At 46.5% G+C, this 24,202-nt stretch overlaps 1 protein-coding gene across 1 annotated transcript in view; it reads right to left on the minus strand.

Moving 5' to 3' along the window:
- TFR2 (transferrin receptor 2) overlaps positions 1 to 24,202 on the minus strand; it is an 89,356-nt gene that overhangs the window by 42,263 nt on the left and 22,891 nt on the right. The window contains exon 2 of the mRNA XM_073623131.1: positions 7,175 to 7,222. Within this exon, the coding sequence (XP_073479232.1) occupies positions 7,175 to 7,222 (48 nt within the window). The remainder of the gene's footprint in view (positions 1 to 7,174; positions 7,223 to 24,202) is intronic.

Genomic DNA, 24,202 nt, shown 5'->3' on the forward strand with positions numbered 1-24,202 from the left:
TTTTGCGATTCGGCACTGAGTCGCTTTAACTGACAATTGCGTGGCCGTGCGACGCTGTCCCCAAACAAAATTGACGTCCTTTTTTCCCCATAAATAGAGCTTTCTTTTGGTGGTATTTGATCATCTCTGCGGTTTTTATTTTTTGCGTTATAAACAAAAAAAGAACGATGATTTTGAAGAAAAAAACACAATATTTTGTACTTTTTGCTATAATAAATATCCCCATTTTTTTTTTTAAAAAAAAGCTAATTTTTTCTCAGTTTAGACCGATATGTATTCTTCTACATATTTTTGGTAATAAAAATCGCAATAAGCGTATATTGATTGGTTTGCACAAAAGTTATAGCGTCTACAAAATAGGGGATAGATTTATAGCATTTTTATTATTATTTTTTTTTTTACTAGTAATGTTTACACACACAGATCCCAGTTCTCAGTGTGTCACGAGCGATCGCAGGAGCCCAGCGGTCATCGCGCCCGCCAGGCACTCGCATCAGCTCTGCGCGTGCCCCTAGTGGCCACAGGGCGAAGCAACATTACATAATGTCATTTCGCCCAGCCGTGCCATTCTGCCGCAGTAAAACTGCGGGGGCTGGTCGGCAAGTGGCTAATTTGACAGATTCGGCTCCCATTAATTTAAATGGGGTTCGGGTTCGGCAATTGATCTTTTTTTAAGTTCACCGAACACGGCTTAAACCAAACCCAGGGCAGATCAGCTCATCACTAGTAGCAGCTACAGATCTCTCTGGTGGCTTTCTCTGTTTTGTGTTTTTTTAGCTAGTTACAATTTTTTACAATGTTTGTCTATACAGCGTCAGATCTCTCTGATGGCTTTTTATGGTTTTTTTTGTAGATGTTACAATGTTGCTGCTAAAGCTGCATACAATGTTTGTCTGTGGAGATACAGATCCCTCTACAAAACAAAACAGATCTCTCTACAAAACAGAGAAAGCCACCAGAGACATCTGTAGCTGCTACTAGTGATGAGCTGCCCTGTGTTTGGTCTATGGTTATTTGTAGCTAGTTACAATGTTGCTGCTATAGCTGCGTGCAATGTTTGTTTATACAGTGTTAGATCTCTCTGCTGGTTTCCCTTTGGGGATGAGTTACAATGTTGCTACTGTAGCAAGATACAATGTTTATCTATGGCGTTACAGATCTCTCTAGTGACTTTCTCTGGTTATGTTGCTGCGATAGCTGCATACAATGTATGTCTATACAGCATCAGATCTCTCTGCTGTTTTTTTTGTGAGGATGTATAGCTAGTTACAATGTTGCTGCTGTAGCCAGAGACAATATTTATCTATGGAGCTACAGATCTCTCTGCTGGTTTTCTGTGGGGATGTGTAACTAGTTACAATGTTGCTGCTATAGCTGCATACAGTGTTTGTTTATACAGCATCAGATGTCTCTGCTGGTTTTCTGTGGGGATGTGTAGCTAATTACAGTGATGCTGCTGTAGCCAGATACAATGTTTATCTATGGAGCTACAGATCTCTCTGCTGGTTTTCTGTGGGGATGTGTAACTAGTTACAATGTTGCTGCTATAGCTGCATACAGTGTTTGTTTATACAGCATCAGATGTCTCTGCTGGTTTTCTGTGGGGATGTGTAGCTAATTACAGTGATGCTGCTGTAGCCAGATACAATGTTTATCTGTGGAGCTACAGATCTCTCTGCTGGTTTTCTGTGGGTATTTATAGCTAGTTACAATGTTGCTGCTATAGCTGCATACAATGTGTGTCTATACAACTTCACAATGTGTGCCTATACAACTTCAGATCCTCTGCTGGTTTTCTGTAGGGATGTGTAGCTAGTTGCAATGTTGCTGCTGTAGCTGCATACAATGTTTGTCTATGGAGCTACAGATCTCTCTGGTGGCTTTCTCTGGTTATTTGTAGCTAGTTACAATGTTGCTGCTATAGCTGCAAAAAATGTTTGTCTGTACAGCATCAGATCTCTCTTCTGGTTTTCTGGGGGATGTGTAGCCAGTCACAATATTGCTGCTATAGCTGCATGCAATGTTTGTCTATACAGCGTCAGATCTCTCTGCTGGTCCTCTGTGGGGATGTGTAGCTAGTTACAATGTTGCTGCTATAGCTGCGTGAAATATTTGTCAATACACCGTCAGATCTCTCTGTTGGTTTTCTGTGGGGATGTGTAGCTAGTTACAATGTTGCTGCTATAGCTGCGTGCAATATTTGTTTATACCGCGTCAGATTTCTCTGCTGGTTTTCTGTGGGGATGTGTAGTTAGTTACAATGTTGCTGCTATAGCTGCATGCAATGTGTGTATATACAGCATTAGATCTCTCTGCTGGTTTTCTGTGGGGATGTGTAGTTAGTTACAATGTTGCTGCTATAGCTGCATGCAATATTTGTCTACACAGCGTCAGATTTCTCTGTTGGTTTTCTGTGGGGATGTGTAGTTAGTTACAATGTTGCTGCTATAGCTGCATGCAATGTGTGTATATACAGCATTAGATCTCTCTGCTGGTTTTCTGTGGGGATGTGTAGTTAGTTACAATGTTGCTGCTATAGCTGCGTGCAATATTTGTCTACACAGCGTTAGATCTCTCTGCTGGTTTTCTGTGGGGATGTGTAGCTAGTTACAATGTTGCTGCTATAGCTGCATGCAATGTGTGTCTATGCAGCGTCAGATCTCTCTGCTGGTTTTCTGTGGGGAATGATGTGTAGCTAGTTGCTAGTTGCTGCTGTAGCCAGATACAATGTTTATCTATGGAGTTAGAGATCTCTCTGGTGTGCCAAGATCATCATCGGCTGCACTGAATAACACGAGGAGGAGATAGGAAGCTTGTCATTCCGTCGCTGGCTTCAAACAATGCAAAAAGTCAATCACTCTGAAAATAGACTAAGAATTTACTCAATTGACTCATTGACTGCAATTATTTTCTTTTTTAGCAACAAAAACGCTAAGGACAGCGATTCTATAACTGCAACAGATTGCTGCTACAAAATCGCTCATGTGACATCATCCTAATCTTTGTAAATGATTCTAAACTACATTATAACTATTTTTTTTTTTTTTTTTTTTACAGTATTCTGCTGACTGGCTTCCTGAAACTGGCCAGACTGCGACTTCCTAAAACTCATTCCAGATCTGCTAGGCTATATTCACCCCTATGCAGGTATGACTGCATGCCTGCGTTTTGGTGTGTTTAGGTCTGTCACGTTTAGGGCAGACTATTCATTGGCTGTCCTATACAAAGCAATCCCACAAAAGAACTGCAGGCGCATTTTTCCTAAATCGCATTGCAGCATATCGTATGGCAATATGTTGGCTGTTGGGGAGTGGAAGACCCTCCCTAGAACCGTTCCTGGATTTTTCACTTTTTTCTAATAACCATCCATGCCATAACATCCTTTTTTTCCCGAACATCAGATTGGGGAATCAGTGAATTTGGTGTGGACTCCACATTCCCAATCGCTACATTTTTACAACCATTATCAGTGTCAAGGTCATCTAGAGCCCAGGAGAACATGCCAAACTGCGCCCCCCCCCCCCCCCCAAGACGTACACTATATTACCAAAAGTATTGGGACGCCTGCCTTTACACGCACATGAACTTTAATGGCATCCCAGTCTTAGTCCGTAGGCTTCAATGTTGAGTTGGCCCACCCTTTACAGCTATAACAGCTTCAACTCTTCTGGAAAGGCTGTCCACAAGGTTTAGGAGTGTGTCTATGGGAATGTTTGACCATTCTTCCAGAAGCGCATTTGTGAGGTCAGACACTGATGTTGGATGAAACGGCCTGGCTTTGCAGTATCCACTCTAATTCATCCCAAAGATGTTCTATCAGGTTGAGGTCAGGACTCTGTGCAGGCCAGTCAAGTTTCTTCAACCCAAACTCGCTCATCCATGTCTTTATGGACCTTGCTTTGTGCACTGGTGTGCAGTCATGTTGGAACAGGAAGGGGCCAACCCCAAACTGTTCCCACAAAGTCGGGAGCATGAAATTGTCCAAAATGTCTTGGTATGCTGACACCTTAAGAGTTCCCTTCACTGGAACTAAGGGGCCAAGTCCAACCTCTGAAAAACAATCCCCACATCATAATCCCCCCTCCACCCAATGATTTGGACCCGTGCACAAAGCAAGGTCCATAAAGACATGGATGGGCGAGTTTGGGGTGGAGAAACATGACTGGCCTGCACCTCAACCCGATAGAACATCTTTGGGATGAATTAGAGCGGAGACTGCGAGCCAGGCCTTCTCGTCCAACATCAGTGCCTGACCTCACAAATGTGCTTCTGGAAGAATGGTCAAACATTCCCGTAGACAACACTCCTAAACCTTGTGGACGGCCTTCCCAGAAGATTTGAAGCTGTTATATCTGCAAAGGGTGGGCTAACTCAAAAATAACCCCTCTTAGCACAACTCATCTACCTCTAAAATTTCTCCTCCGAGTACACATCTCCTCCCCCATCCCTCCTCCCAACACAAATCCCCCTAAATGACCCTGCTTAGCACACTTACTCCCCCAGATTCCACCCCGTAGGAAAATACTTAGCCCCTGACACCCCCCCCCCCCCCCCATTTCTGGTTCCAACACAAATCCTCCTAAATTACCACACTTGGCACACTTAGCCCCCAGATTTCCCCTCCTAGAATAACACTTTCCACCCCCCAAAATTCCCCTCCCAACACGAATCCCCTCCCTCCCGATTTCCTTGCAGCACCCCCCCACTCCCCCACATGATGCCACGGTGCCCCTCCTCCCCGCCCCTTGTCCCGGCCCTGACCATTATGCATTGACTTGTGTGGTTTGATGTCACAGGCAGCATTATGTTTCTTTATTCCAAAAATATTCAGACATAGAATTCAAAATTAAACGCTGAGCAGATCCAATATAAAACACATGCGGCATGTACACTCACCGGCCAATTTATCAGGTACACCTTGTTCAATTGCTTGGTTACACAAATTGCTAATCAGCCAATCACACGGCAGCAACTCAGTGCATTTAGGCATCTAGGTGTGGTGAAGACGACTTGCTGAAGTTCAAACCGAGCATCAGAATGGGGAAGAAAGGGGGGTTTAAGTGACTTTGAACGTGGCATGGTTGTAGGTGCCAGACGGGCCGGTCTGAGGATTTCTGGGATTCTCACTCACAACCATCACTCTGGTTTACAGAGAATGGTGGGGGAAAAGAAAAAATATCCAGTGAGCGGCAGTTGTGTGGAGTAAAATGCCTTGTTGAGGTCAGAGGAGAATATGCAGACTGGTTCTAGATGATAGAAAGGCAACAGTAACTCAAATAACCACTCGTTACACCCAATGTATGCAGAATACCATCTCTGAACGCACAACACATCCAACCTTGAAGCAGATAGGCTACAGCAGCAGAAGACCACACCGGGTGCCACTCCTGTCAGCTAAAAACAGGAAACTGAGGCTACAATTCACACAGGATCACCAAAATTGGGCAATAGAAGATTGGAAAAACATTATCTGGTCTGATGAGACTGGATTTCAGCTGCGACATTCAGATGGTGGGGTCAGAATTTGGCGCATGGATCCATCCTGCCTTGTATCACCGGTTCAGGATGGTGGTGGTGGTGTAATGGTGTGGGGGGTATTTATTTGGCAACCTTTAAGCCCCTTAATACCAATTGAGCATGGTTTAAATGCCATGGCCTACCTGAGTATTGTTGCTGACCATGTCCATCCCTTTATGACTACAGTGTCCCAATCTTCTGATGGCTCCTTCCAGCAGGATAATGCACCATGTCACAAAGCTCCAATCATCTCACCACTAGACAATGAGGTCCCTGTACTCCAATGGCCTCCACACTCACCAGATCTCAATCCAATAGAGCACCACACTCACCAGATCTCAATCCAATAGAGCACCTTTGGGATGTGGTGGAACAATAGAAGATTGCATAAACGTTGCCTGGTCTGAGGAGTCTGGATTTCAACTGCGATATTCAGATGGTGGGGTCAGAATTTGGCGCATGGATCCATCCTGCCTTGTATCACTGGTTCAGGCTGGTTGTGGTGGTGTAATGGTGTGGGGGGGTATTTTCTTGGCACATTTTGGGCCCCTTAATACCAATTGAGCATGGTTTAAATGCCATGGCCTGCCTGAGTATTGTCGCTGACCATGTCCATCCCTTTATGACTACAGTGTCCCCATCTTCTGATGGCTCCTTCCAGCAGGATAATGCACCATGTCACAAAGCTCCAATCATCTCACCACTGGACAATGAGGTCCCTGTACTCCAATGGCCTCCACACTCACCACATCTCATCCAATAGAGCACCTTTGGCATGTGGTAGAACGGGAGATTGGCATCATGGATGTGCAGCCGACAAATCTGCAACAAGTGCGTGATGCCATCATGTCATGTATAGACCAAAATCTCTGAGGAACATTTTCAACCCCTTGTATCTATGCCACAAAGAATGAAGGCAAAAGGAGGTCCAACCCGCTACTAGCAAGGTGGACCAAATAAAGTTGGCCGGGGAGTGTAATGCCGCGTACACACGGTCGGACTTTTCGTCTACAAAAGTCCGACAGCCTGTCCGACAGACTTCCGGCGGACTTTCGGCGGACTTGCAGCAGACTTTCTAACGAACGGACTTGCCTACACACGACCACACAAAAGTCCGACGGATTCGTACGTGATGACGTACACCGGACTAAAATAAGGAAGTTCATAGCCAGTAGCCATTAGCTGCCCTAGCGTGGGTTTTTGTCCGTCGGACTAGCACACAGACGAGCGGATTTCGGGGTCCGTTGTAGTTACGACGTAAAGATTTGAAGCATGTTTCAAATCTAAAGTCCGTCGGATTTGAGGCTGAAAAAGTCTGCTGAAAGTCCGGAGAAGCCCACACACGATCGGATTACCAGCCAGCTTTAGTCCGTCGGCGTCCGTTGGACTTTTGTAGACGAAAAGTCCGACCGTGTGTACGCGGCATAAGTCACAGCACTGAGGAACGCAGTGTGATCAGAGGGAAAATGCTGAACTTTTCCTTCTTGGGAGGACTGAAGACACATGGAAACAAGCAAAATCGACACATCTCCAATGTGTACAAAAAATACAACAACAGTCCACCCAAGAATAAAGGCAAAAATGAGCAATAAGCAGAATATTCAATAAACGACTATAACAACCACACAGAACATAAAATATAATATAAAGTACTCACCGCGCTTTGGAATATGTCTCTGACAGAATTCATATCTCCACCTGCAGACTGAAACGAAGAGATATCAGAGTTCAATATATGAATCCGCCCAAACCACAGACTGCGCCCACCCACCCACTCCGAGGACACGAGAGGCGGCGTGACGGCGAGAGAATCGCCCAATCGACATACTGTATATACACCGCGCTGTATAATCTATACACCAATGATGATCACACTGCACTGTCAGCATGAAATTTATGGAAAATAGCACCTGAAATTGTGCCCCACCCCCCACCCCCGTCCAAACATCTCACTCCCATATTTTAGAAAACTAATAAAAAGAAAAGTCAAACAAGTAATGAAAAAAAAACCAAAAAGGTTAATAGTATGTACAGCAATCTTCAGAGGCCAGGCGTAAGCAACAGAGCTCACAGGTCAGTAATATTAATGCAGAGTGCAGGGGTCAGTAGTATTTATGCAGAGTGCAGAGGTCAGTAGTATTTATGCAGAGCACAGGGGTCAGTAGTATTTATGCAGAGTGCAGAGGTTAGTGGTATTTATGCAGAGTGCAGGGGTCAGTAGTATTTATGCAGAGTGCAGAGGTCAGTAGTATTTATGCAGAGCACAGGGGTCAGTAGTATTTATGCAGAGTGCAGGGGTTAGTAGTATTTATGCAGAGTGCAGGGGTTAGTAGTATTTATGCAGAGTGCAGAGGTTAGTAGTATTTATGCAGAGTGCAGGGGGTAGTAGTATTTATGCAGAGTGCAGAGGTTAGTAGTATTTATGCAGAGTGCAGGGGTCAGTAGTATTTATGCAGAGTGCAGGGGTCAGTAGTATTTATGCAGAGTGCAGGGGTCAGTAGTATTTATGCAGAGTGCAGGGGTTAGTAGTAGTTATGCAGAGTGCAGGGGTCAGTAGTATTTATGCAGAGTGCAGGGGTCAGTAGTATTTATGCAGAGCACAGGGGTCAGTAGTATTTATGTAGAGTGCAGAGGTCAGTAGTATTTATGCAGAGTGCATGGGGTCAGTAGTATTTATGCAGAGTGCATGGGGTCAGTAGTATTTATGCAGAGTGCATGGGGTCAGTAGTATTTATGCAGAGTGCAGGGGTCAGTAGTATTTATGCAGAGTGCATGGGGTCAGTAGTATTTATGCAGAGTGCAGGGGTCAGTAGTATTTATGCAGAGTGCAGAGGTCAGTAGTATTTATGCAGAGTGCAGGGGTCAGTAGTATTTATGCAGAGTGCAGAGGTCAGTAGTATTTATGCAGAGTGCATGGGGTCAGTAGTATTTATGCAGAGCACAGGGGTCAGTAGTATTGCATAATGCAAAAAAAAAAAAAAAAAAAAAAAAGGAAGTGCCCCCTGTATGGGATTTTAAAGGCAACAACACCACTGATAAAGGATAAAAACACATTTATTGATGCATATAAAATTGGATCAATCACACATGCAATGTTCGCTGAGCTATGCATGCAGGAATCACAAGGAACATTGCACCATTTTCTTGTTCACCTTTTGGTAGGTGTCCCACTAGCATGCCTTGTGTCCATACCTTATGTGTTTGCCACTATCTGTGTCACAATGCTATGATGTTTTTCTTTGTTTCTTCATTAGACAAATATTGGATTATACATTCTCCTATCCAATACCCCCGACGAAGGGCTTGAAGCCGAAATGCGTCGGGTACCGAAGAGATTTTTCGGGATTTGGAGAGTAACACTAACATCATACACTTGTATGCTTGCTATGAATTCACTTTGTGCTGTTTTTTGTCTTCTGTTTTTGTCCTGGTTTTAACTGATCATCACATGTGTGATTGATCCAATTTTATATGCATCAATAAACGCTTTTTTTATCCTTTATCAGTGGTGTTGTTGCCTTTAAAATCCCATACAGTGGGCACTTCCTTTTTTTTTGTATATACCAGGGATGTGGCAACCATCTACCACTTTCTGACATGGTGAAAGCATCTTTATGTAGTATTTATGCAGAGTTCAGAGGTCAGTAGTATTGATGCAGAGTGCAGGGGTCAGTAGTATTTATGCAGAGTGCAGGGGTCAGTAGTATTTATGCAGAGTACAGGGGTCAGGACTGTATAACGCACAAGGTGTTTAGGGGTCAGGAGAGTGTAACACACAAGATACATGGGTTAAAATTAGATAACACACAGAATGCAAAGCTCAGACGAGCATGATACCCAAAGTGCAGGAGTCAGGAGTGCACAACACTCAAACTGCAGGGGTCAGAAGTGCATTCATCTCAGAGCAGGGGTCAGGAGTGCATAAGGCACAGAGTGCAAAGGTCACTAGTGCAGGGGTCAGGAGTGCATAAGGCACAGAGTGCAGAGGTCAGGAGTGCATAAGGCACAGAGTGCAGAGGTCAGGAGTGCATAACAGAAAGGGGTTGGTTTACTAAAACTGGAGAGAGCAAAATCTGGTGCAGCTGTGCATGGTAGCCAATCAGCTTCTAACTTAAGCTATACAGTGCCTTGCAAAAGTATTCACCCCCCCCCCCCCCCCCTTGGCATTTTTCGTGTTTTGTTGCCTCACAACCTGGAATTAACATGGATTGTTTGAGGATTTGGATCAATTAATTTACAGAACATGCCCACAACTTTGAAGATGTGTTTTTTTTTTTATTGTGAAGCAAACAACAAATAGGACAAAATAACAGAAAAAGTCAATGTGCATAACTATTCACCCCCCTAAAGTCAATACTTTGTAGAGCCACCTTTTGCGGCTATCACAGCTCCAAGTCGCTTTGGATAAGTCTCTATGAGCTTGTCACATCTTACCACTGGGATTTTTGCCCATTCCTCCTTGCAAAACTGCTCCAGCTCCTTCAAGTTGGATGGTTTGCGCTTGTGAACAGCAATCTTTAAGTCTGACCACAGGATTTCTATTGGATTGAGGTCTGGGCTTTGACTAGGCCATTCCAACACATTTACATGTTTCCTCCTAAACCACTCAAGTGTTGCTTTAGCAGCGTGTTTGGGGTCATTGTCGTCCTGCTGGAAGGTGAACCTCGAACCTAGCCTCAAATCACACACAGAGTGGTACAGGTTTTGCTCAAGAATATCCCTAGCAGCATCCATCATTCCCTCAACTCTGACCAGTTTCCCAGTCCCGACTGCTGAAAAACATCCCCACAGCATGATGCTGCCACCACCATGTTTCACAGTGGGGATGGTGTTCTTTGGGTGATGTGACGTGTTGGGTTTGCACCAGACATAGCATTTTCTTTGATGGCCAAAAAGTTCAATTTCAGTCTCATCAGACCAGAGCACCTTCCTCCATACATTTTGGGAGTCTCCCACATGCCTTTTCACAAACTCAAAACCTGCCATTTTGTTTTTTGCTGAGAGTAATGGCTTTCTTCCTGCCACTCTGCCATAAAGTCCAACTCTATGGAGCGTATGGCTTATTGTGGTCCTATGTACAGATACTCCAGTCTCTGCTGTGGAACTCTGCAGCTCCTCCAGGGTTACCTTGGGTCTCTGTGCTCCTCTCTGATTAATGACCTCCTTGCCCGGTCTGTGAGTTTTGGTGTGCGCCCGTCTCTTGGCATGACATTGTAGGACTTAAGCCCATATACTTTTTTTTTTTTTTTTTTTAATATTTTTTTATTAATGCCAGGAAGTCCAATACAAAGAAATACCCATCACGTGCTTGGGCATACAAAACATACATAAAATGTTATGAGTTCCAGGATATACTAGGACAAAATATAAAGATATTTATGCAAGGCATGGGTGATCAAAAAGCATTAAGGCATATAATCTGTAACAGGACCTAATCCCGACATGTTTTTCGCTTATAAAGACATCTAAACATTAAAAGTAAAATGGAAAAATAGAAAGAAGAGGAAAAGCACAGTGATGAAGCAAGAGAGAATGAGGGGGGGGGGGGGGATGAGAGAGGGGGGGGTAGGAGGGATGGGAAGGGTGTCTGCCTCAGCCAGAGCATTGCATTTTAATATACGAGCACATTACGTGTTCGAAGCCATAATTTCCGCGTACGCCGCGGAATACTTGAAGGCGAACCATCGGGACCATATTTTCCTCCCTAAGTCTGATTTGTTTCTGAGGGAGAAGGTTAAATCCTCCATATAGTACGTGTGGTCTACCTCACACAGCCATTGGCGTAGGGAAGGTATCTCAGGAGTTTTCCAGACCCTAGGTATGAGAGCTTTGGCAGCGTTTAATAAATGTGGTGTGATGGATTTTTTATATGGTCCCGCTGGTTCGTCTGTACAATGCAATAATACTTGCCAGGGGTCATTAGATATCTCCGAACCCTGGATTTCCTTTATCCAATGGAGAATGGTAAGCCAAAAGGGTCTGATAAGTGGGCAGAACCACCAGATATGTGCATGCGTCCCTCTCTCCCCACATCCCCTCCAACAGAGAGGTGAGACCCGAGGAAAGAGCTTGTGGAGTACAGCAGGAGTGTAGTGCCACCTGGTCAAAAGTTTATAATTAACTTCGGCTGTTTTCGAGGACATAGATGATGCGTGGGAGAGTTGAAGGATGGAAGACTTCTGGGTCTCCGTTAGGGTCTTATGGAGATCCTTCTCCCAGTTACGGAGGAAACTAGGATATCCTGCAGTAGCCAATGATCGTAGAGATTTATAAAAATAAGAAAGAGGTTTCTCCACTGGGTGGTCATCTACAAAGGCTGTTTCTATCACCGTTAAGTTAGACACATTGCGCAGTGGCTTAGGGAGGGTTTTAATGAAATCTGATAATTGCAAATATCTCCATTGATCCATAAGCGATGGGTTCGGAACCGTTGTGAGCTTGGATATAGGCAAAATGTCAGAGTCTTTAGTGACTTGATGTAGTAAGACTGAGTTCCCAAGGTTCCAGGAGTGTAATCTGGGGTCAATGTTCCCGGGGGGAAAATACATGTGACCAGTTATTGGCATGAGGGGGGAGTTGCATTGCCAATTAAGCCCATATACTTAATACCATCCTACCCGTACATACCCTCCCTCCAAAAACATCAGGGATGACTCGGACTAGTTTCTGGAGTAAAATGGCCTTGCGGCCTTTTATTTAAAACATATAAATTAACATAAATATATAAATAACTGTATTTCCTTAAATAACTTGTTAAGGTAACTTACTCAGTAAGAACTATGACTATGACCTAGGTCACTGGTACAACCTCGTTAATTTAAAACCTGCCAGTCGGAAACCCCGGACACGGCATTATAACAACATACCCCAGTGAGCTGGCATTTTAACTCCTGCAGGTTAACCCTTAGGGCCTGAAGGTACCAACTACAATCCCCATCCTTCCATGTATGGGTACCAGCAAAACTCCCATCATCTGGATGGGTACAATCAAACAACCCCCCATCCTTGGATGGGTACACATGTTACAACTTGTAACAGAACTTATCCTATTCAAGGAACAAACAACTACTGCCACAGCACGAAAGGGGTAACCCCTTACCCTTGCGAGCACCTCCACACACTAAGCCCTCTCTGTATGCCTTCTTGCAAGCCTAAAGACCATAGGTCCGTGCCCACCTCATTGAGATGTACACCATCGCTGCGCAAATAACGCCATGTGTCAACCTCCAACTCCCTGTGACGAATGGCTAAGGCCCCTTTCACACATGCGGACCGTATGTCCGTATTTCATCCATCCGTTTTCGGATGAAATACGGACATACATGCATCCCTATGGGATAGCGGGTGTCAGCGGATGTACATCCGCTAACACCCGATGTCGTCCGCCTCCGCTCTCGTCCTATTCTGCGGACGGAAGAAAATCCTATTTTTCTATCCGTCTGCAGAGCGGATCGGAGGAACACGGACAGACGGTCCGTGTTCCTCCGATCCCCCATAGGGGAGAGCGGAGATCTGACAGGGCGGTCCCTGCACAGTGTGCGGGTCCCGCCCTGTCATCTGCCTGCTCAGCTGGGGAAAGCGGAGCGATCCCCGCTGAGCAGCGGATAAACACGGGGCGGATCAACACGGATCCGTCCCGTGTGAAAGGGGCCTAAGCCCCCATTCCTTATAAAAAACCGGCTCACTTCTTTATTAACCTTTATCCTGGCCCTATTCACTTTTTTATCTGATAGAGCCCAGCGCCACGATAGCCTGCCTACCATGTCAGACCACACTAAGACCATCTTGGGATAAGCGGCTTTTAAACGCAGGAAATCACACTTGATGTCCCTGATAAGGTCCCTCATGGATCTAGCCCCCATGTCATTTCCACCCACGTGTAATAACAATACATCAGGGGCCCTGTCCAGGCGGGAGAATCTATGCACTTCCCCCAATACCCTATTCCACTGCATGCCCGGAACCCCAATCCACCTGATGAGGGCCTCTTGTCTGGGGATGCGAAGCTGTCTGCCGTTCGGCCGAACGTCCGCTCTCTTGGCCCCCCAAAACACGTAGGAGTGACCGAGTATCCAAACCAGACATGCATCTTGACCTGTAGATAAATTAGATAATACAACCTCATGAACTTTAAACCCAACACCCACTCATCAAACAACCCCAGCTAACATTACATTTGAACCATGTTAGGGCGGATATACAGTTTGAATCTATCCGAATCCCATCTGCCAATACGTCTAATCACCTCCTGACTCAAACCTGCCCTGGCCGCCTCTGTGGCCGCCCCAATCCTAAAAGAATGTGATGAGAATTGTAAAGGGTCACATCCCACCCTGGCCACGCATTTCCTAAAAACCGTTACAAACTGGTATTTTGAAAGACACAAACCGTCCACATGTATCAAGAAGGGGCCAGTAACGGCAGGCCTAACCGTCATGAAAGCTCCCACAAGCCTAACCGGGCATATGTCATGCTCTGCAATCTTCCCAAACTCCAGATATTTTCCTCTCCCTGCTTGATCCGTTTTTGACCTATGAATCCATATGCGGACTCTATCTACCCATACTTCAACCTCCCTGTGGAAAAGCCCGCCCGGAACCGTCTTTGACGGGCTCACCAACTCACTTATCCTCAGCGCCCCAAAAAAGGCCAGCGCGAACGCTGCTTTGAATAATGCGCATTCGTACTCGGATCTGCTGACCCTTTCCAAACTAAGCATCAACTGCTTAAGCATTTCAAAAGAGACAGGGCACCTCCCGTCCCTCTGTTTATAAGCTTTTCTATATCCCTTGACTGCTTGCCGTAACCAAAATTCCTTCGTATGGTCCCGACTCCCCTGCCATTTAAAAAGGAAGGCCAAACCTGCCAATTCACGATTGATGGCAGCTGCCGAGATACCTTTTTCAAAGTCCCTAATTATAAAATACAGCACTGCCTTGTCCACGTCCGGATCATCTGATCCCATGCCCAAGTCCTGTAGAAAGGTGAACCACTCCTTCCATACCTTAGAGTAGGCATTCCATGTAGCCATACTCACGGATCGCTGAATCCATTTTGCTGCTGTTCCAAGGCAATGTTCCATATCCAGCTGGGACAGGCGACCCCCTGATGATCTGCCTCTGGTGCCAACCTCCGGAACCTGTCCCACTGAAAACGAGACAAAGCGTCAGCCAAGGTGTTCTCCGTCCCTGGTAGATGCACAGCATAAATGAACACATTCAGTTGTAAACAACGAAGTACTAGATGGCGCAAAAGCCTGACCACCGGCACTGATGCCGCAGTCAGCCGATTAACCACTTGCACCACCCCCAGATTGTCACAATTGAAGCGAACCTTCAGGTTTCGCAACGACTCGCCCCAAAGCTCCATGGCCACCACAATGGGGAACAGCTCCAAAAGTTCCAGGTTCTTTAGGAACCCAGCCTCCCGCCAAGCCGCCGGCCACATAGCCGCACACCAGTGGCCCTTACAAAAAGCGCCAAACCCCGTTGACCCGGCAGCGTCAGTAAACAACTCTAGGTCCCAGTTGCTGACCGGCCCAGACATCCATAAAGCCCTTCCATTGAAAGACTCCAAGAATACCTGCCACACCCGTAAGTCCTCCCTGTGATCTCTAGTCAGACTCACGAAATGTGTCGGCGCCCGGATCCCTGCAGTGGCGGCTGACAGCCGCCTGCAGAAAATTCGTCCCATAGGGATGATTCAGCAAGCGAAGTTTAGCTTACCTAGCAAAGATTGGAGTTGGCGAAGTTGCAATTTCCTAACTCCAATGGTCCCTCGAACTTCCTCTTTCAACTTCGACAGTTTGTCCTGCGGAATCCTGCATTCCATCCTCCTTGAATCTATCTCTATTCCGAGAAATGTGATAATCGCCGTTGGACCTTCTGTTTTTTCCGGGGCTAGCGGCACCCCAAATCTTTCCGCTAGATACTGCAAAGTACCCAAAAGCACTGCACATATGTTGGAACCCGCTGGATCCACACATAAGAAGTCGTCCAAATAATGGATGACTGAATTGATACCAGACACATCCCGTACCGCCCATTCCAAGAACGAACTGAACGTTTCGAAAAGAGCACAGGATATAGAGCATCCCATTGGAAGGCATCGGTCTACATAGTAGGCCCCTTCCCATTTACAGCCTAGCCATCTGAAACTGTTGGGATGAACTGGCAACAGTCGAAAAGCCGATTCGATATCGGACTTGGCCATTAATGACCCCTGCCCATATCTCCTAACCCATGAGACCGCTGCGTCAAAAGATGTGTACGTAACCGCACAATCTTCCGGGGCTATAGCATCATTCACCGACCCTCCCTTCGGGAAGGAAAGGTGATGTATGAGTCTAAACTTATTGTGCTCTCTCTTTGGTACCACGCCCAAGGGAGAGACCACTAACCCTTGTAGTGGTCTTTCCTTAAAAGGACCCGCCATGCGTCCCAATGACACTTCTTTTTCCAATTTTTCAGAGACCACTGCTGCATGCAGCAAAGCTGACCTCAAATTCTTGGCCTCAGGCGGCACCTCCGCCAAGGCACAAGGAATGTGAAAACCCTCCCTAAAACCTGCCTCCAGCGTGGCGGCCGCTGTTCGGTCAGGGTACCTACTGAGGAAAGGCCGCATCCTTTCCACCCGTACCGGAGTCCTCCCTCTTACCTGAAGTATCTCCGGCGCGTCCTTTTCCTTTTTTGAAACATTTAGCCAATGCATGGGATCCCCCGCAGCCGGAACACAAATGCTTGAAACGACAGTTGGCTCCAAATCTGCAAGTTCCCTCATTAAATTGCCAGCAATATCCCCATTTTTTCTTGGCCGGTTGTCCTGGGGTTGCTGAACCTCCGACCCCTGCCTGAAAAAACTGACTAGGGGCCCTCGCTGCCGTCATCAACCTCATCCACAAGCTGATGTTCTTGTGATCCCAGCGTAGATTCGGTCGCACCGCCATCCTCTGACGAAATTGCTCATCATAGCGTAGCCACGCCATGCCCCCGTATGTTCTATGGGCCTCACTAATGGCCTCTAGGTACACAAACAGCGCTGAACAATGTTCTGGCGCTTTTTCACCTACCACACTCGCCAAAATGGCGAACGCTTGTAGCCAATTGGAGAACGTTCGCGGGATCAAGCGATACCTACGCTTCTCCTCATCCTCCTTTTTTCCTTCCACCGGTTTTAACCTATCCAGATTAAATTTTTCTAGCGGCAGCAACGTGAAAATTTCCACGTACTCGCCTTTCCATATTTTTTCCTTTACCTCTGCTTTTAAATGAGCCCTCAAAGGGCCCTCAAAGCAGACATACACCTCACTCCTTGCCGCATCTGCTAATCTAACTGAATCAGCTTTTTTCTCAGTTGTCTTCACCTGGTCCCCCGAAGTCGTAGCCACCGCAGTGCCAGGGAGGGGAACCCCGACCGCTGAAACAGCTGCCTCCGGCGAAACCTGAACCTTACCCGCAACAGATGGTGTGGTCCCTGTCTGTGGGGTATTCCTCTCTGCTGTCCACGCAGTCGCCGGACCACCTCCTGACCCTGATTCCACACGTGCTACAAGCTCTTTTAGGCCAGTTAACAACTCCCGCAACCCCTCATTCCCTGTTTGGGGCCCTGCTGCTGACGGTGGAGCCGATACCTTCTCCCCCCCCCTGGCCTGACTACACCCCCCGACCGTGAACTACCCCCCTGCACATTTTTTCCCAATAAATTATGTAAAAGAATAGTAACAGGATTAGAAGAATCGCACTCACCGGGCTGCACTGGACCGCGCCCAACAGCCGCCACTCCTGGAACCAGCGATGCTTGATGTCCCTGATCGTCGCCTCCGTCAGACCCGGACAGCTCTCCTTCCGACCGATCGTCGTGCTCGTTCGTCCTGCCAATTTCTCGTTGCACCCCACTTGCGGATGCAGTGGTTGCCGAGGGCCTGCGGTGCTGTGTACGGCCACTCCTCCCTTGGATACCGCTAGGCCCACTGGATACCCCTGGTGATAGACTCCTGCGTCTACTGCTGCGTGGGGTGCGTGCCGACCGTCTATTACCTCCCCTCACGTTGGCACTGGCGTCTCTCTCTGACCCGCTATCACCCTGCGGCGGACTACTGTCCATCTCGGTCGCCCGTGACCCTCCTCCACTTGCCGCGGTGCGTTCTTGTGCATCTCGTGCCCTCCGTCCCTCTCCTGCTGACCTCTCGGGGGGCTGTAAGCATCTGCGCCTGGCTGGGGGGGAAGAGCCGCGTGCGTTGCTGGGCACCCTTCCCCCAGTCCCTCCAACTTTCCTCTGATTCTCCCGGGCCTCTCCTCGTCCATCCCTCTGCCTGGCCTGTATGATGGGTGTCTGGGCCTCTCCCGCTGCCATCCCCCGCTGCGCTGTTCTAGATGAGCCCATATCAGCCTCAGGGCTGTATCTCTCTGGTGGACGTGATCGCCTTGCCCTGGGAGTTGGTGACCCCCCCCCCCCCCCGCTCACCATCGCCCCGCCGTCCGTGATCAAACGCAGCTGCTCCTGGAGCCAGTCCGCGCCGTTAGCGGTAACCGCCGCTCTCAGCTGCTCTACAAAACCCTCCATCGCTGCCATGCTGTGTATAAGGAAGGGGAAGGTGGAGAGCGGTGAGGTGTGCTTCAAACTGACGTCACTTCCCCTTCCTACATCTCCTACACAAAACTTCCTGCAGCCCCTCCCCTTCTCTAAAAGGAGAAGTGTAACCCTTTCAGGGACAGGCAGATGTGCAGTCCAGCACTGTCATGCCGTCCCTGCGCTTAGGGTCCCCCTGGCTCCGTGACTCTCTGGTTTGCTGTTGTGCCATGTTCTTTCCATTTGGTTATGATAGATTTGATGATGCTAATAGGGATCATCAAAGGTTTGGATATTTTTTTATAACCTAACCCTGACTTGTACTTCTCAACAACATTGTCCCTTACTTGTTTGGAGAGTTCCTTGGTCTTCATGGCAGTGTTTGGTAAGTGGTGCCTCTTGCTTAGGTGTTGCAGCCTCTGGGGCCTTTCAAGAAGGTGTGTTTATGTAATGACAGATCATGTGACACTTAGATTGCACACAGGTGGACATCATTTCACTAATTATGTGACTTCTGAAGGTAATTGGTTGCACCAGAGCTTTTTATGGGCTTCATAACAAAGGGGGTGAATACATACGCACATGCCAATTATCAGTTTTTTATTTCTGAAAAATAGTTTTATGTATATATTTTTCTAATTTTACTTCACCAACTTAGACTACTGTGTTCTGATCCATCACATATAATTCAGATAAAAAAACATTGAACTAAAGGCTGTAATGTAACAAAATAGGTAAAAAGCCAAGGGGGTGAATACTTTTGCAAGGCACTGTAACAATAAAATCTGGAAGCTGATTGGTTTCTATGCAGAGCTGCACCAGATTTTACACTCTCCAGTTTTAGTGAATCAACCCCAAAGAGTTTAGGAATCAGAAGTACATAACACACAGAGTGCAGAGATCAGGAGTGCATAACACTCAGACTGCAAAGGTCAGGAGTGCACAACACTCAGAGTGTAGAGGTCAGGAGTGCAAACGTTCAGAGTGCAGAAGTCAGGAGTGCATAACACTCAGACTACAGAGGTCAGGAGTGCATAACACTCAGACTACAGAGGTCAGGAGTGCATAACACTCAGACTGCAGAGGTCAGGAGTGCATAACACTCAGACTGCAGAGGTCAGGAGTGCATAACACTCAGAGTGCAGAGGTCAGGAGTGCATAACACTCAGAGTGCAGAGGTCAGGAGTGCATAACACTCAGACTGCAGAGGTCAGGAGTGCAAAAACTCAGACTGCAGAGGTCAGGAGTGCACAACACTCAGAGTGCAGAGGTCAGGAGTGCAAACGTTCAGAGTGCAGAAGTCAGTAGTGCACAACACTCAGAGTGCAGAGGTCAGGAGTGCATAATTCTCAGAGGTCAGGAGTGCATAATGCTCAGTGGTCAGGAGTGCGTAATGCTCAGACTGCAGAGGTCAGGAGTGCATCATTCTCAGAGGTCAGGAGTGCATAATGCTCAGACTGCAGAGGTCAGGAGTGCATAATGCTCAGACTGCAGAGGTCAGGAGTGTATAATTCTCAGACTGCAGAGGTCAGGAGTGCATAATTCTCAGAGATCAGGAGTGCATAGTGCTCAGACTGCAGAGGTCAGGAGTCCACAACACTCAGAGTGCAGAGGTCAGTGGTGCATAATTCTCAGAGATCAGGAGTGCATAACGCTGATAGTGCAGAGGTCAGGACTGCATAATGCTGAGAGTGCAGAGGTCAGGTGTGCATAACGCTGAGAGTGCAGAGGTTAGGAGTACATAATGCTGAGAGTGCAGAGGTCAGGAGTACATAATGCTCAGACTGCAGAGGTCAGGAGTGCATAAGGCTCAGACTGCAGAGGTCAGGAATGCATAATTCTCAAAGGTCAGGAGTGCATAATGCTCAGACTGCAGAGGTCAGGAGTGCATAATTCTCAGACTACAGAGGTCAGGAGTGCATAATTCTCAGAGATCAGGAGTGCATAGTGCTCAGACTGCAGAGGTCAGGAGTGCATAATTCTCAGACTACAGAGGTCAGGAGTGCACAATGCTCAGACTGCAGAGGTCAGTTCATAACGCTCAGGGTGTAGAGGTCAGGAGTGCACAACACTCAGAGTGCATAGGTCAGGAGTGCATAATTCTCAGAGGTCAGGAGTGCATAATGCTCAGACTGCAGAGGTCAGGAGTGCATAATGCTCAGACTGCAGAGGTCAGGAGTGCATAAAGCTCAGACTGCAGGGGTCAGAAGTGCATAAAGCTCAGACTGCAGGGGTCAGAAGTGCATAACACTGAGAGTGCAGAGGTCAGAAGTGCATAACGCTGAGAGTGCAGAGGTCAGGAGTGCATAACACTGAGAGTGCAGAGGTCAGAAGTGCATAACGCTGAGAGTGCAGAGGTCAGGAGTGCATAACACTCAGAGTACAGAAAAAAGAGGGGAGGACACCTTAATTCATCCAAGAATAGGTTCAGGGGAAGACGGATAGGGGAAAGGGGGATTTACCACCCAATGAAACAATTAATCAAATTAATTATACCCCTAAGGTTACCCAAATCATTTGTCAATTAACTCAATGGTGTGTAGCTAACAAGCTATCAGATAGTTGTTCAATGGACCATAAAGATATATATGAGAAAAAAGAAAAGGGGGCAAGAGGAGGCCTCCTAAAAAGATGGTCCGCTCAAGAACAAACTGTTGTGAACCTGAAAAAACTTTATTGTGTCAATTTACTAAATAGAAACATAATCCACTAACCATGTATATTTAAAAAATAGGGCAAAGAAAGTCCTATTGTGTGCTGGTGGCCACCACAGACATTACACATACATCAAAATTTCATGCACTCCCACTCATCAAATTAATGTCACTGAAGACCCGGGTCTGTACAATTTTCATGGGATTCCAGAGCAAGGAGATGGCTTCATGAATAATAGACATTCGGTCCTTCTAGGATAAAGTGCAAGTGCTGGTGAAAAACAAGGGTCCCATACAGATGTGAGCCAATAGCTGATTGGGCATATATGTGTGTCAACCGACAAGGAGAAAAGGGGGGAAGAGCGTCCTGATTGATTAGTGAACGACTGCAACTCCAAGGGGGGGAGGAGGAGGAATGGTGGAGAAGGAGCAGCCTCACATGTATAGCATTGAAGATAGACGGAGGATAGCCATAGATAAAGTGCCTCCTATATGTAAGGGTACATTTTTAGCTCACCGTCTGACGTCTTCAGTAAAGTCAAGGGCTGCTGATGACCGCACTCATGTGGGTAAAAGACACGTTCATGCGGCATATAAGTTTATTGTAGACGTGGGCTGTTACTTCCAGGTATCCTCCAGCAAGATGTGCGGTGAGTCACAAGGTTCAAACATACTGACATTTCATACCTAGTAGATTAAGCAGTCATAGGGAACCCTCAGAGTCAATGTTCACCACAAAGGCTCCGTCTGATGTCCAAGATCAGGTTGAGACAGTTAAAATGTTCACATCCAATTTCGGGAATATCCTTGTTGATGTGTGAAAGTCTGTGTGCCACCTGCACATAAGTCAGATGCTGAGCGCTTTCGCTTGTTTCCAAGCTTCCTCAGAGCTAGTGTGGTATCAGTAGCTGAGTGTTTAAATAGCCTTGTGGCTAATGTTCCATTTCCTTTTCCTTATAATCAGCACCTGAATACCCTGGCCTGACCTTAATTACAATCACCAAAATGTGCCAAACACACTCATACACACATCTATACAGACAAACCATTAATGGTAATGGATATATAGGGATTCAATCTGATCGGCTTGTGTATGTGATCAGATTTGAATATTACATCTCCCACCATATATCATAAGATAAGAAAGGACTTGTCAAACAGTTACTATTAATACACAGGACCCACGATCAGGAAGTGCTGCCTTGTTGATCAAGCCTGTGCATAAGTGGCCGTGTATTAAACAACAGTGGGATGATGATGATAATATCATATAAGGGTGAGAGGGAACGGTCTATTGTTCCAATTAAATTAAATTGCATCTCACATACAAAAAATAATAGATAAATAAATCATCAGTCAAAAGGTAAATATCCCCGCAGTTAGTTCACGGCCACATAGTGGACAGAAAAAAAAAAAAAAAAAAAAAAAAAAAAAATGGAACAATAAAAGTAAAAAACGCAGCAAGCTTTGATTCTGAATAAAATGAATTACAGCTACATCCTGTGTATTGTCATCACTACATGAGATAGGGATATTATTGCTGGTAAAGTCGCACATAATGACTAAATATAGAGTGATTCCAAATGGTCTAAAAGTGCAGTTACGTTTGAACATTCCAGTGTCCCTATCCCCACATAGGGCAACAATAAAGTATATTGTGCAGGTTATTATTTTAAATATGAATGTCCATAGTGAAAGACATTACAGCTTTAATCTACTCAGTTAGTATATAACCTGTTGATTAACATGAACTGAAATGAGATAAAATCGCAAATGACCATTTCTTATAAATTGCATCTCACACACTAGGTATTATCATCCATGTGGTAGTCAAGGATATAATTATAGATCAAATTGCATACAATCTATTTTTCTTAAAAATTATTGCCCTATTTTTTAAATATACATGGTTAGTGGATTATGTTTCTATTTAGTAAATTGACACAATAAAGTTTTTTCAGGTTCACAACAGTTTGTTCTTGAGCGGACCATCTTTTTTAGGAGGCCTCCTCTTGCCCCCTTTTCTTTTTTCTCATAACACTCAGAGTGCAGAGGTTAATAGTGCATAACAATCAGGCCACTTTACACAATACAACCAAAAATGATCTCCTCCTCCTCCAAGTACAATTTATCCCCTAATCTCATATTCCCCACAATTCAAATCTCTACCAAACAGCCCCCGCCGCACCCCCCCCCCCCTTCCAATACAGATCTTCTCCTATACCCCTAAAGCCCCACCTCCAGCTTCACCTTCTCAAAATAGGCATCCCCCAGTACAGCCTTCCTCCAAGCCTAACCCCCCTGTACAGACCCCAACACCCAATCTACCCTCCCAGTACAGACCCCCCCCCCCCCAACATTTTTTTGTGTTGCATGGCTCTGCAATGCCTATAGTACTGAGTATACACCGAGTACAATCACACCATTCGGTATAATAATACCAAGCATACATCAATAATGATCACACTCAGGGCCGCGAAAAGGGGTGGGCAGGAGGGGCAGCTGCCCTGGGCAGTATGGCATCATGCGAGGTGGGGGGGCACCGCAAGGAGATTGAGGATAGAGGGTATTTGTGTTGGGAGGGGGAATATGGGGGGTGGCAAGGGGGTAATAATTGTTCTAGGAGCGGAAATTGGGGAGGGGGGGCTAGAAGAAATGATTCAGGGGGATTTGTGCTAGGAGGGAGGATGGAGGTAGCTGATTTGTGTTAGGTAGTGGGGGGGAAGAAGAGGTAATGTTGTGCTAGAAGAGGTAATATGGTAGCGGGGGAAGGGGATTTGTGCTAGGAGGGAATTTTTTTGGAGGGGGGGGGGGATGCTAGTTGGGGTGGTTGGGGCGTTATTGTGCTAGCAGGAGGGATTGGGGATGGATATCTGTGCTGGGGGGGGGGGGAATTTGGAGTGGAGGGGGGGGTGTACTTAGAGGGAAAATTGGAGGAGGGTTTGTGCTAGTAGGGGTGATGGGGGGGGTATTTGTGCTAGGAGGAGGCATTAGTGGGGGATATCTGTGCTAGGAGGGGGATTTGGAGTGGGGGGGATGTGTACTCAGAGGCAAAATCAGAGGAGGGTTTTGTGCTAGGAGGGGTGATTGGGGGCATTTGCGCTAGGAGGAGGGATTGGAGGGGAGTATTTGTGCTAGGAGGAGGCATTTAGGGGGGGGGTATTTGTGCTAGGAGGGGGGTTTGGAGCGGGGGTAGGATGTGTACTTAGAGGGAAAATTGGAGGAGGGTTTGTGCTAGTAGGGGTTATTGGGGGGGTATTTGTGCTAGGAGGAGGCATTGGTGGGGGGGATATTTGTGCTAGGAGGGGGATTTGGAGTGGGGGGGAGAGGATGTGTGCTAGGAGGGGTGATTGGGGATATTTGTGTTAAGAGGAGGGATTGGAGGGGGGTATTTGTGCTAGGAGGAGGGATTTGGGGGGGATATTTGTGCTAGGAGGGGGTTTTGGAGTGGGGGGGATGTTTAC

This window comes from Aquarana catesbeiana, linkage group LG03 (genome assembly GCF_042186555.1).
Source record: "Aquarana catesbeiana isolate 2022-GZ linkage group LG03, ASM4218655v1, whole genome shotgun sequence".
NCBI lineage: Eukaryota > Metazoa > Chordata > Amphibia > Anura > Ranidae > Aquarana > Aquarana catesbeiana.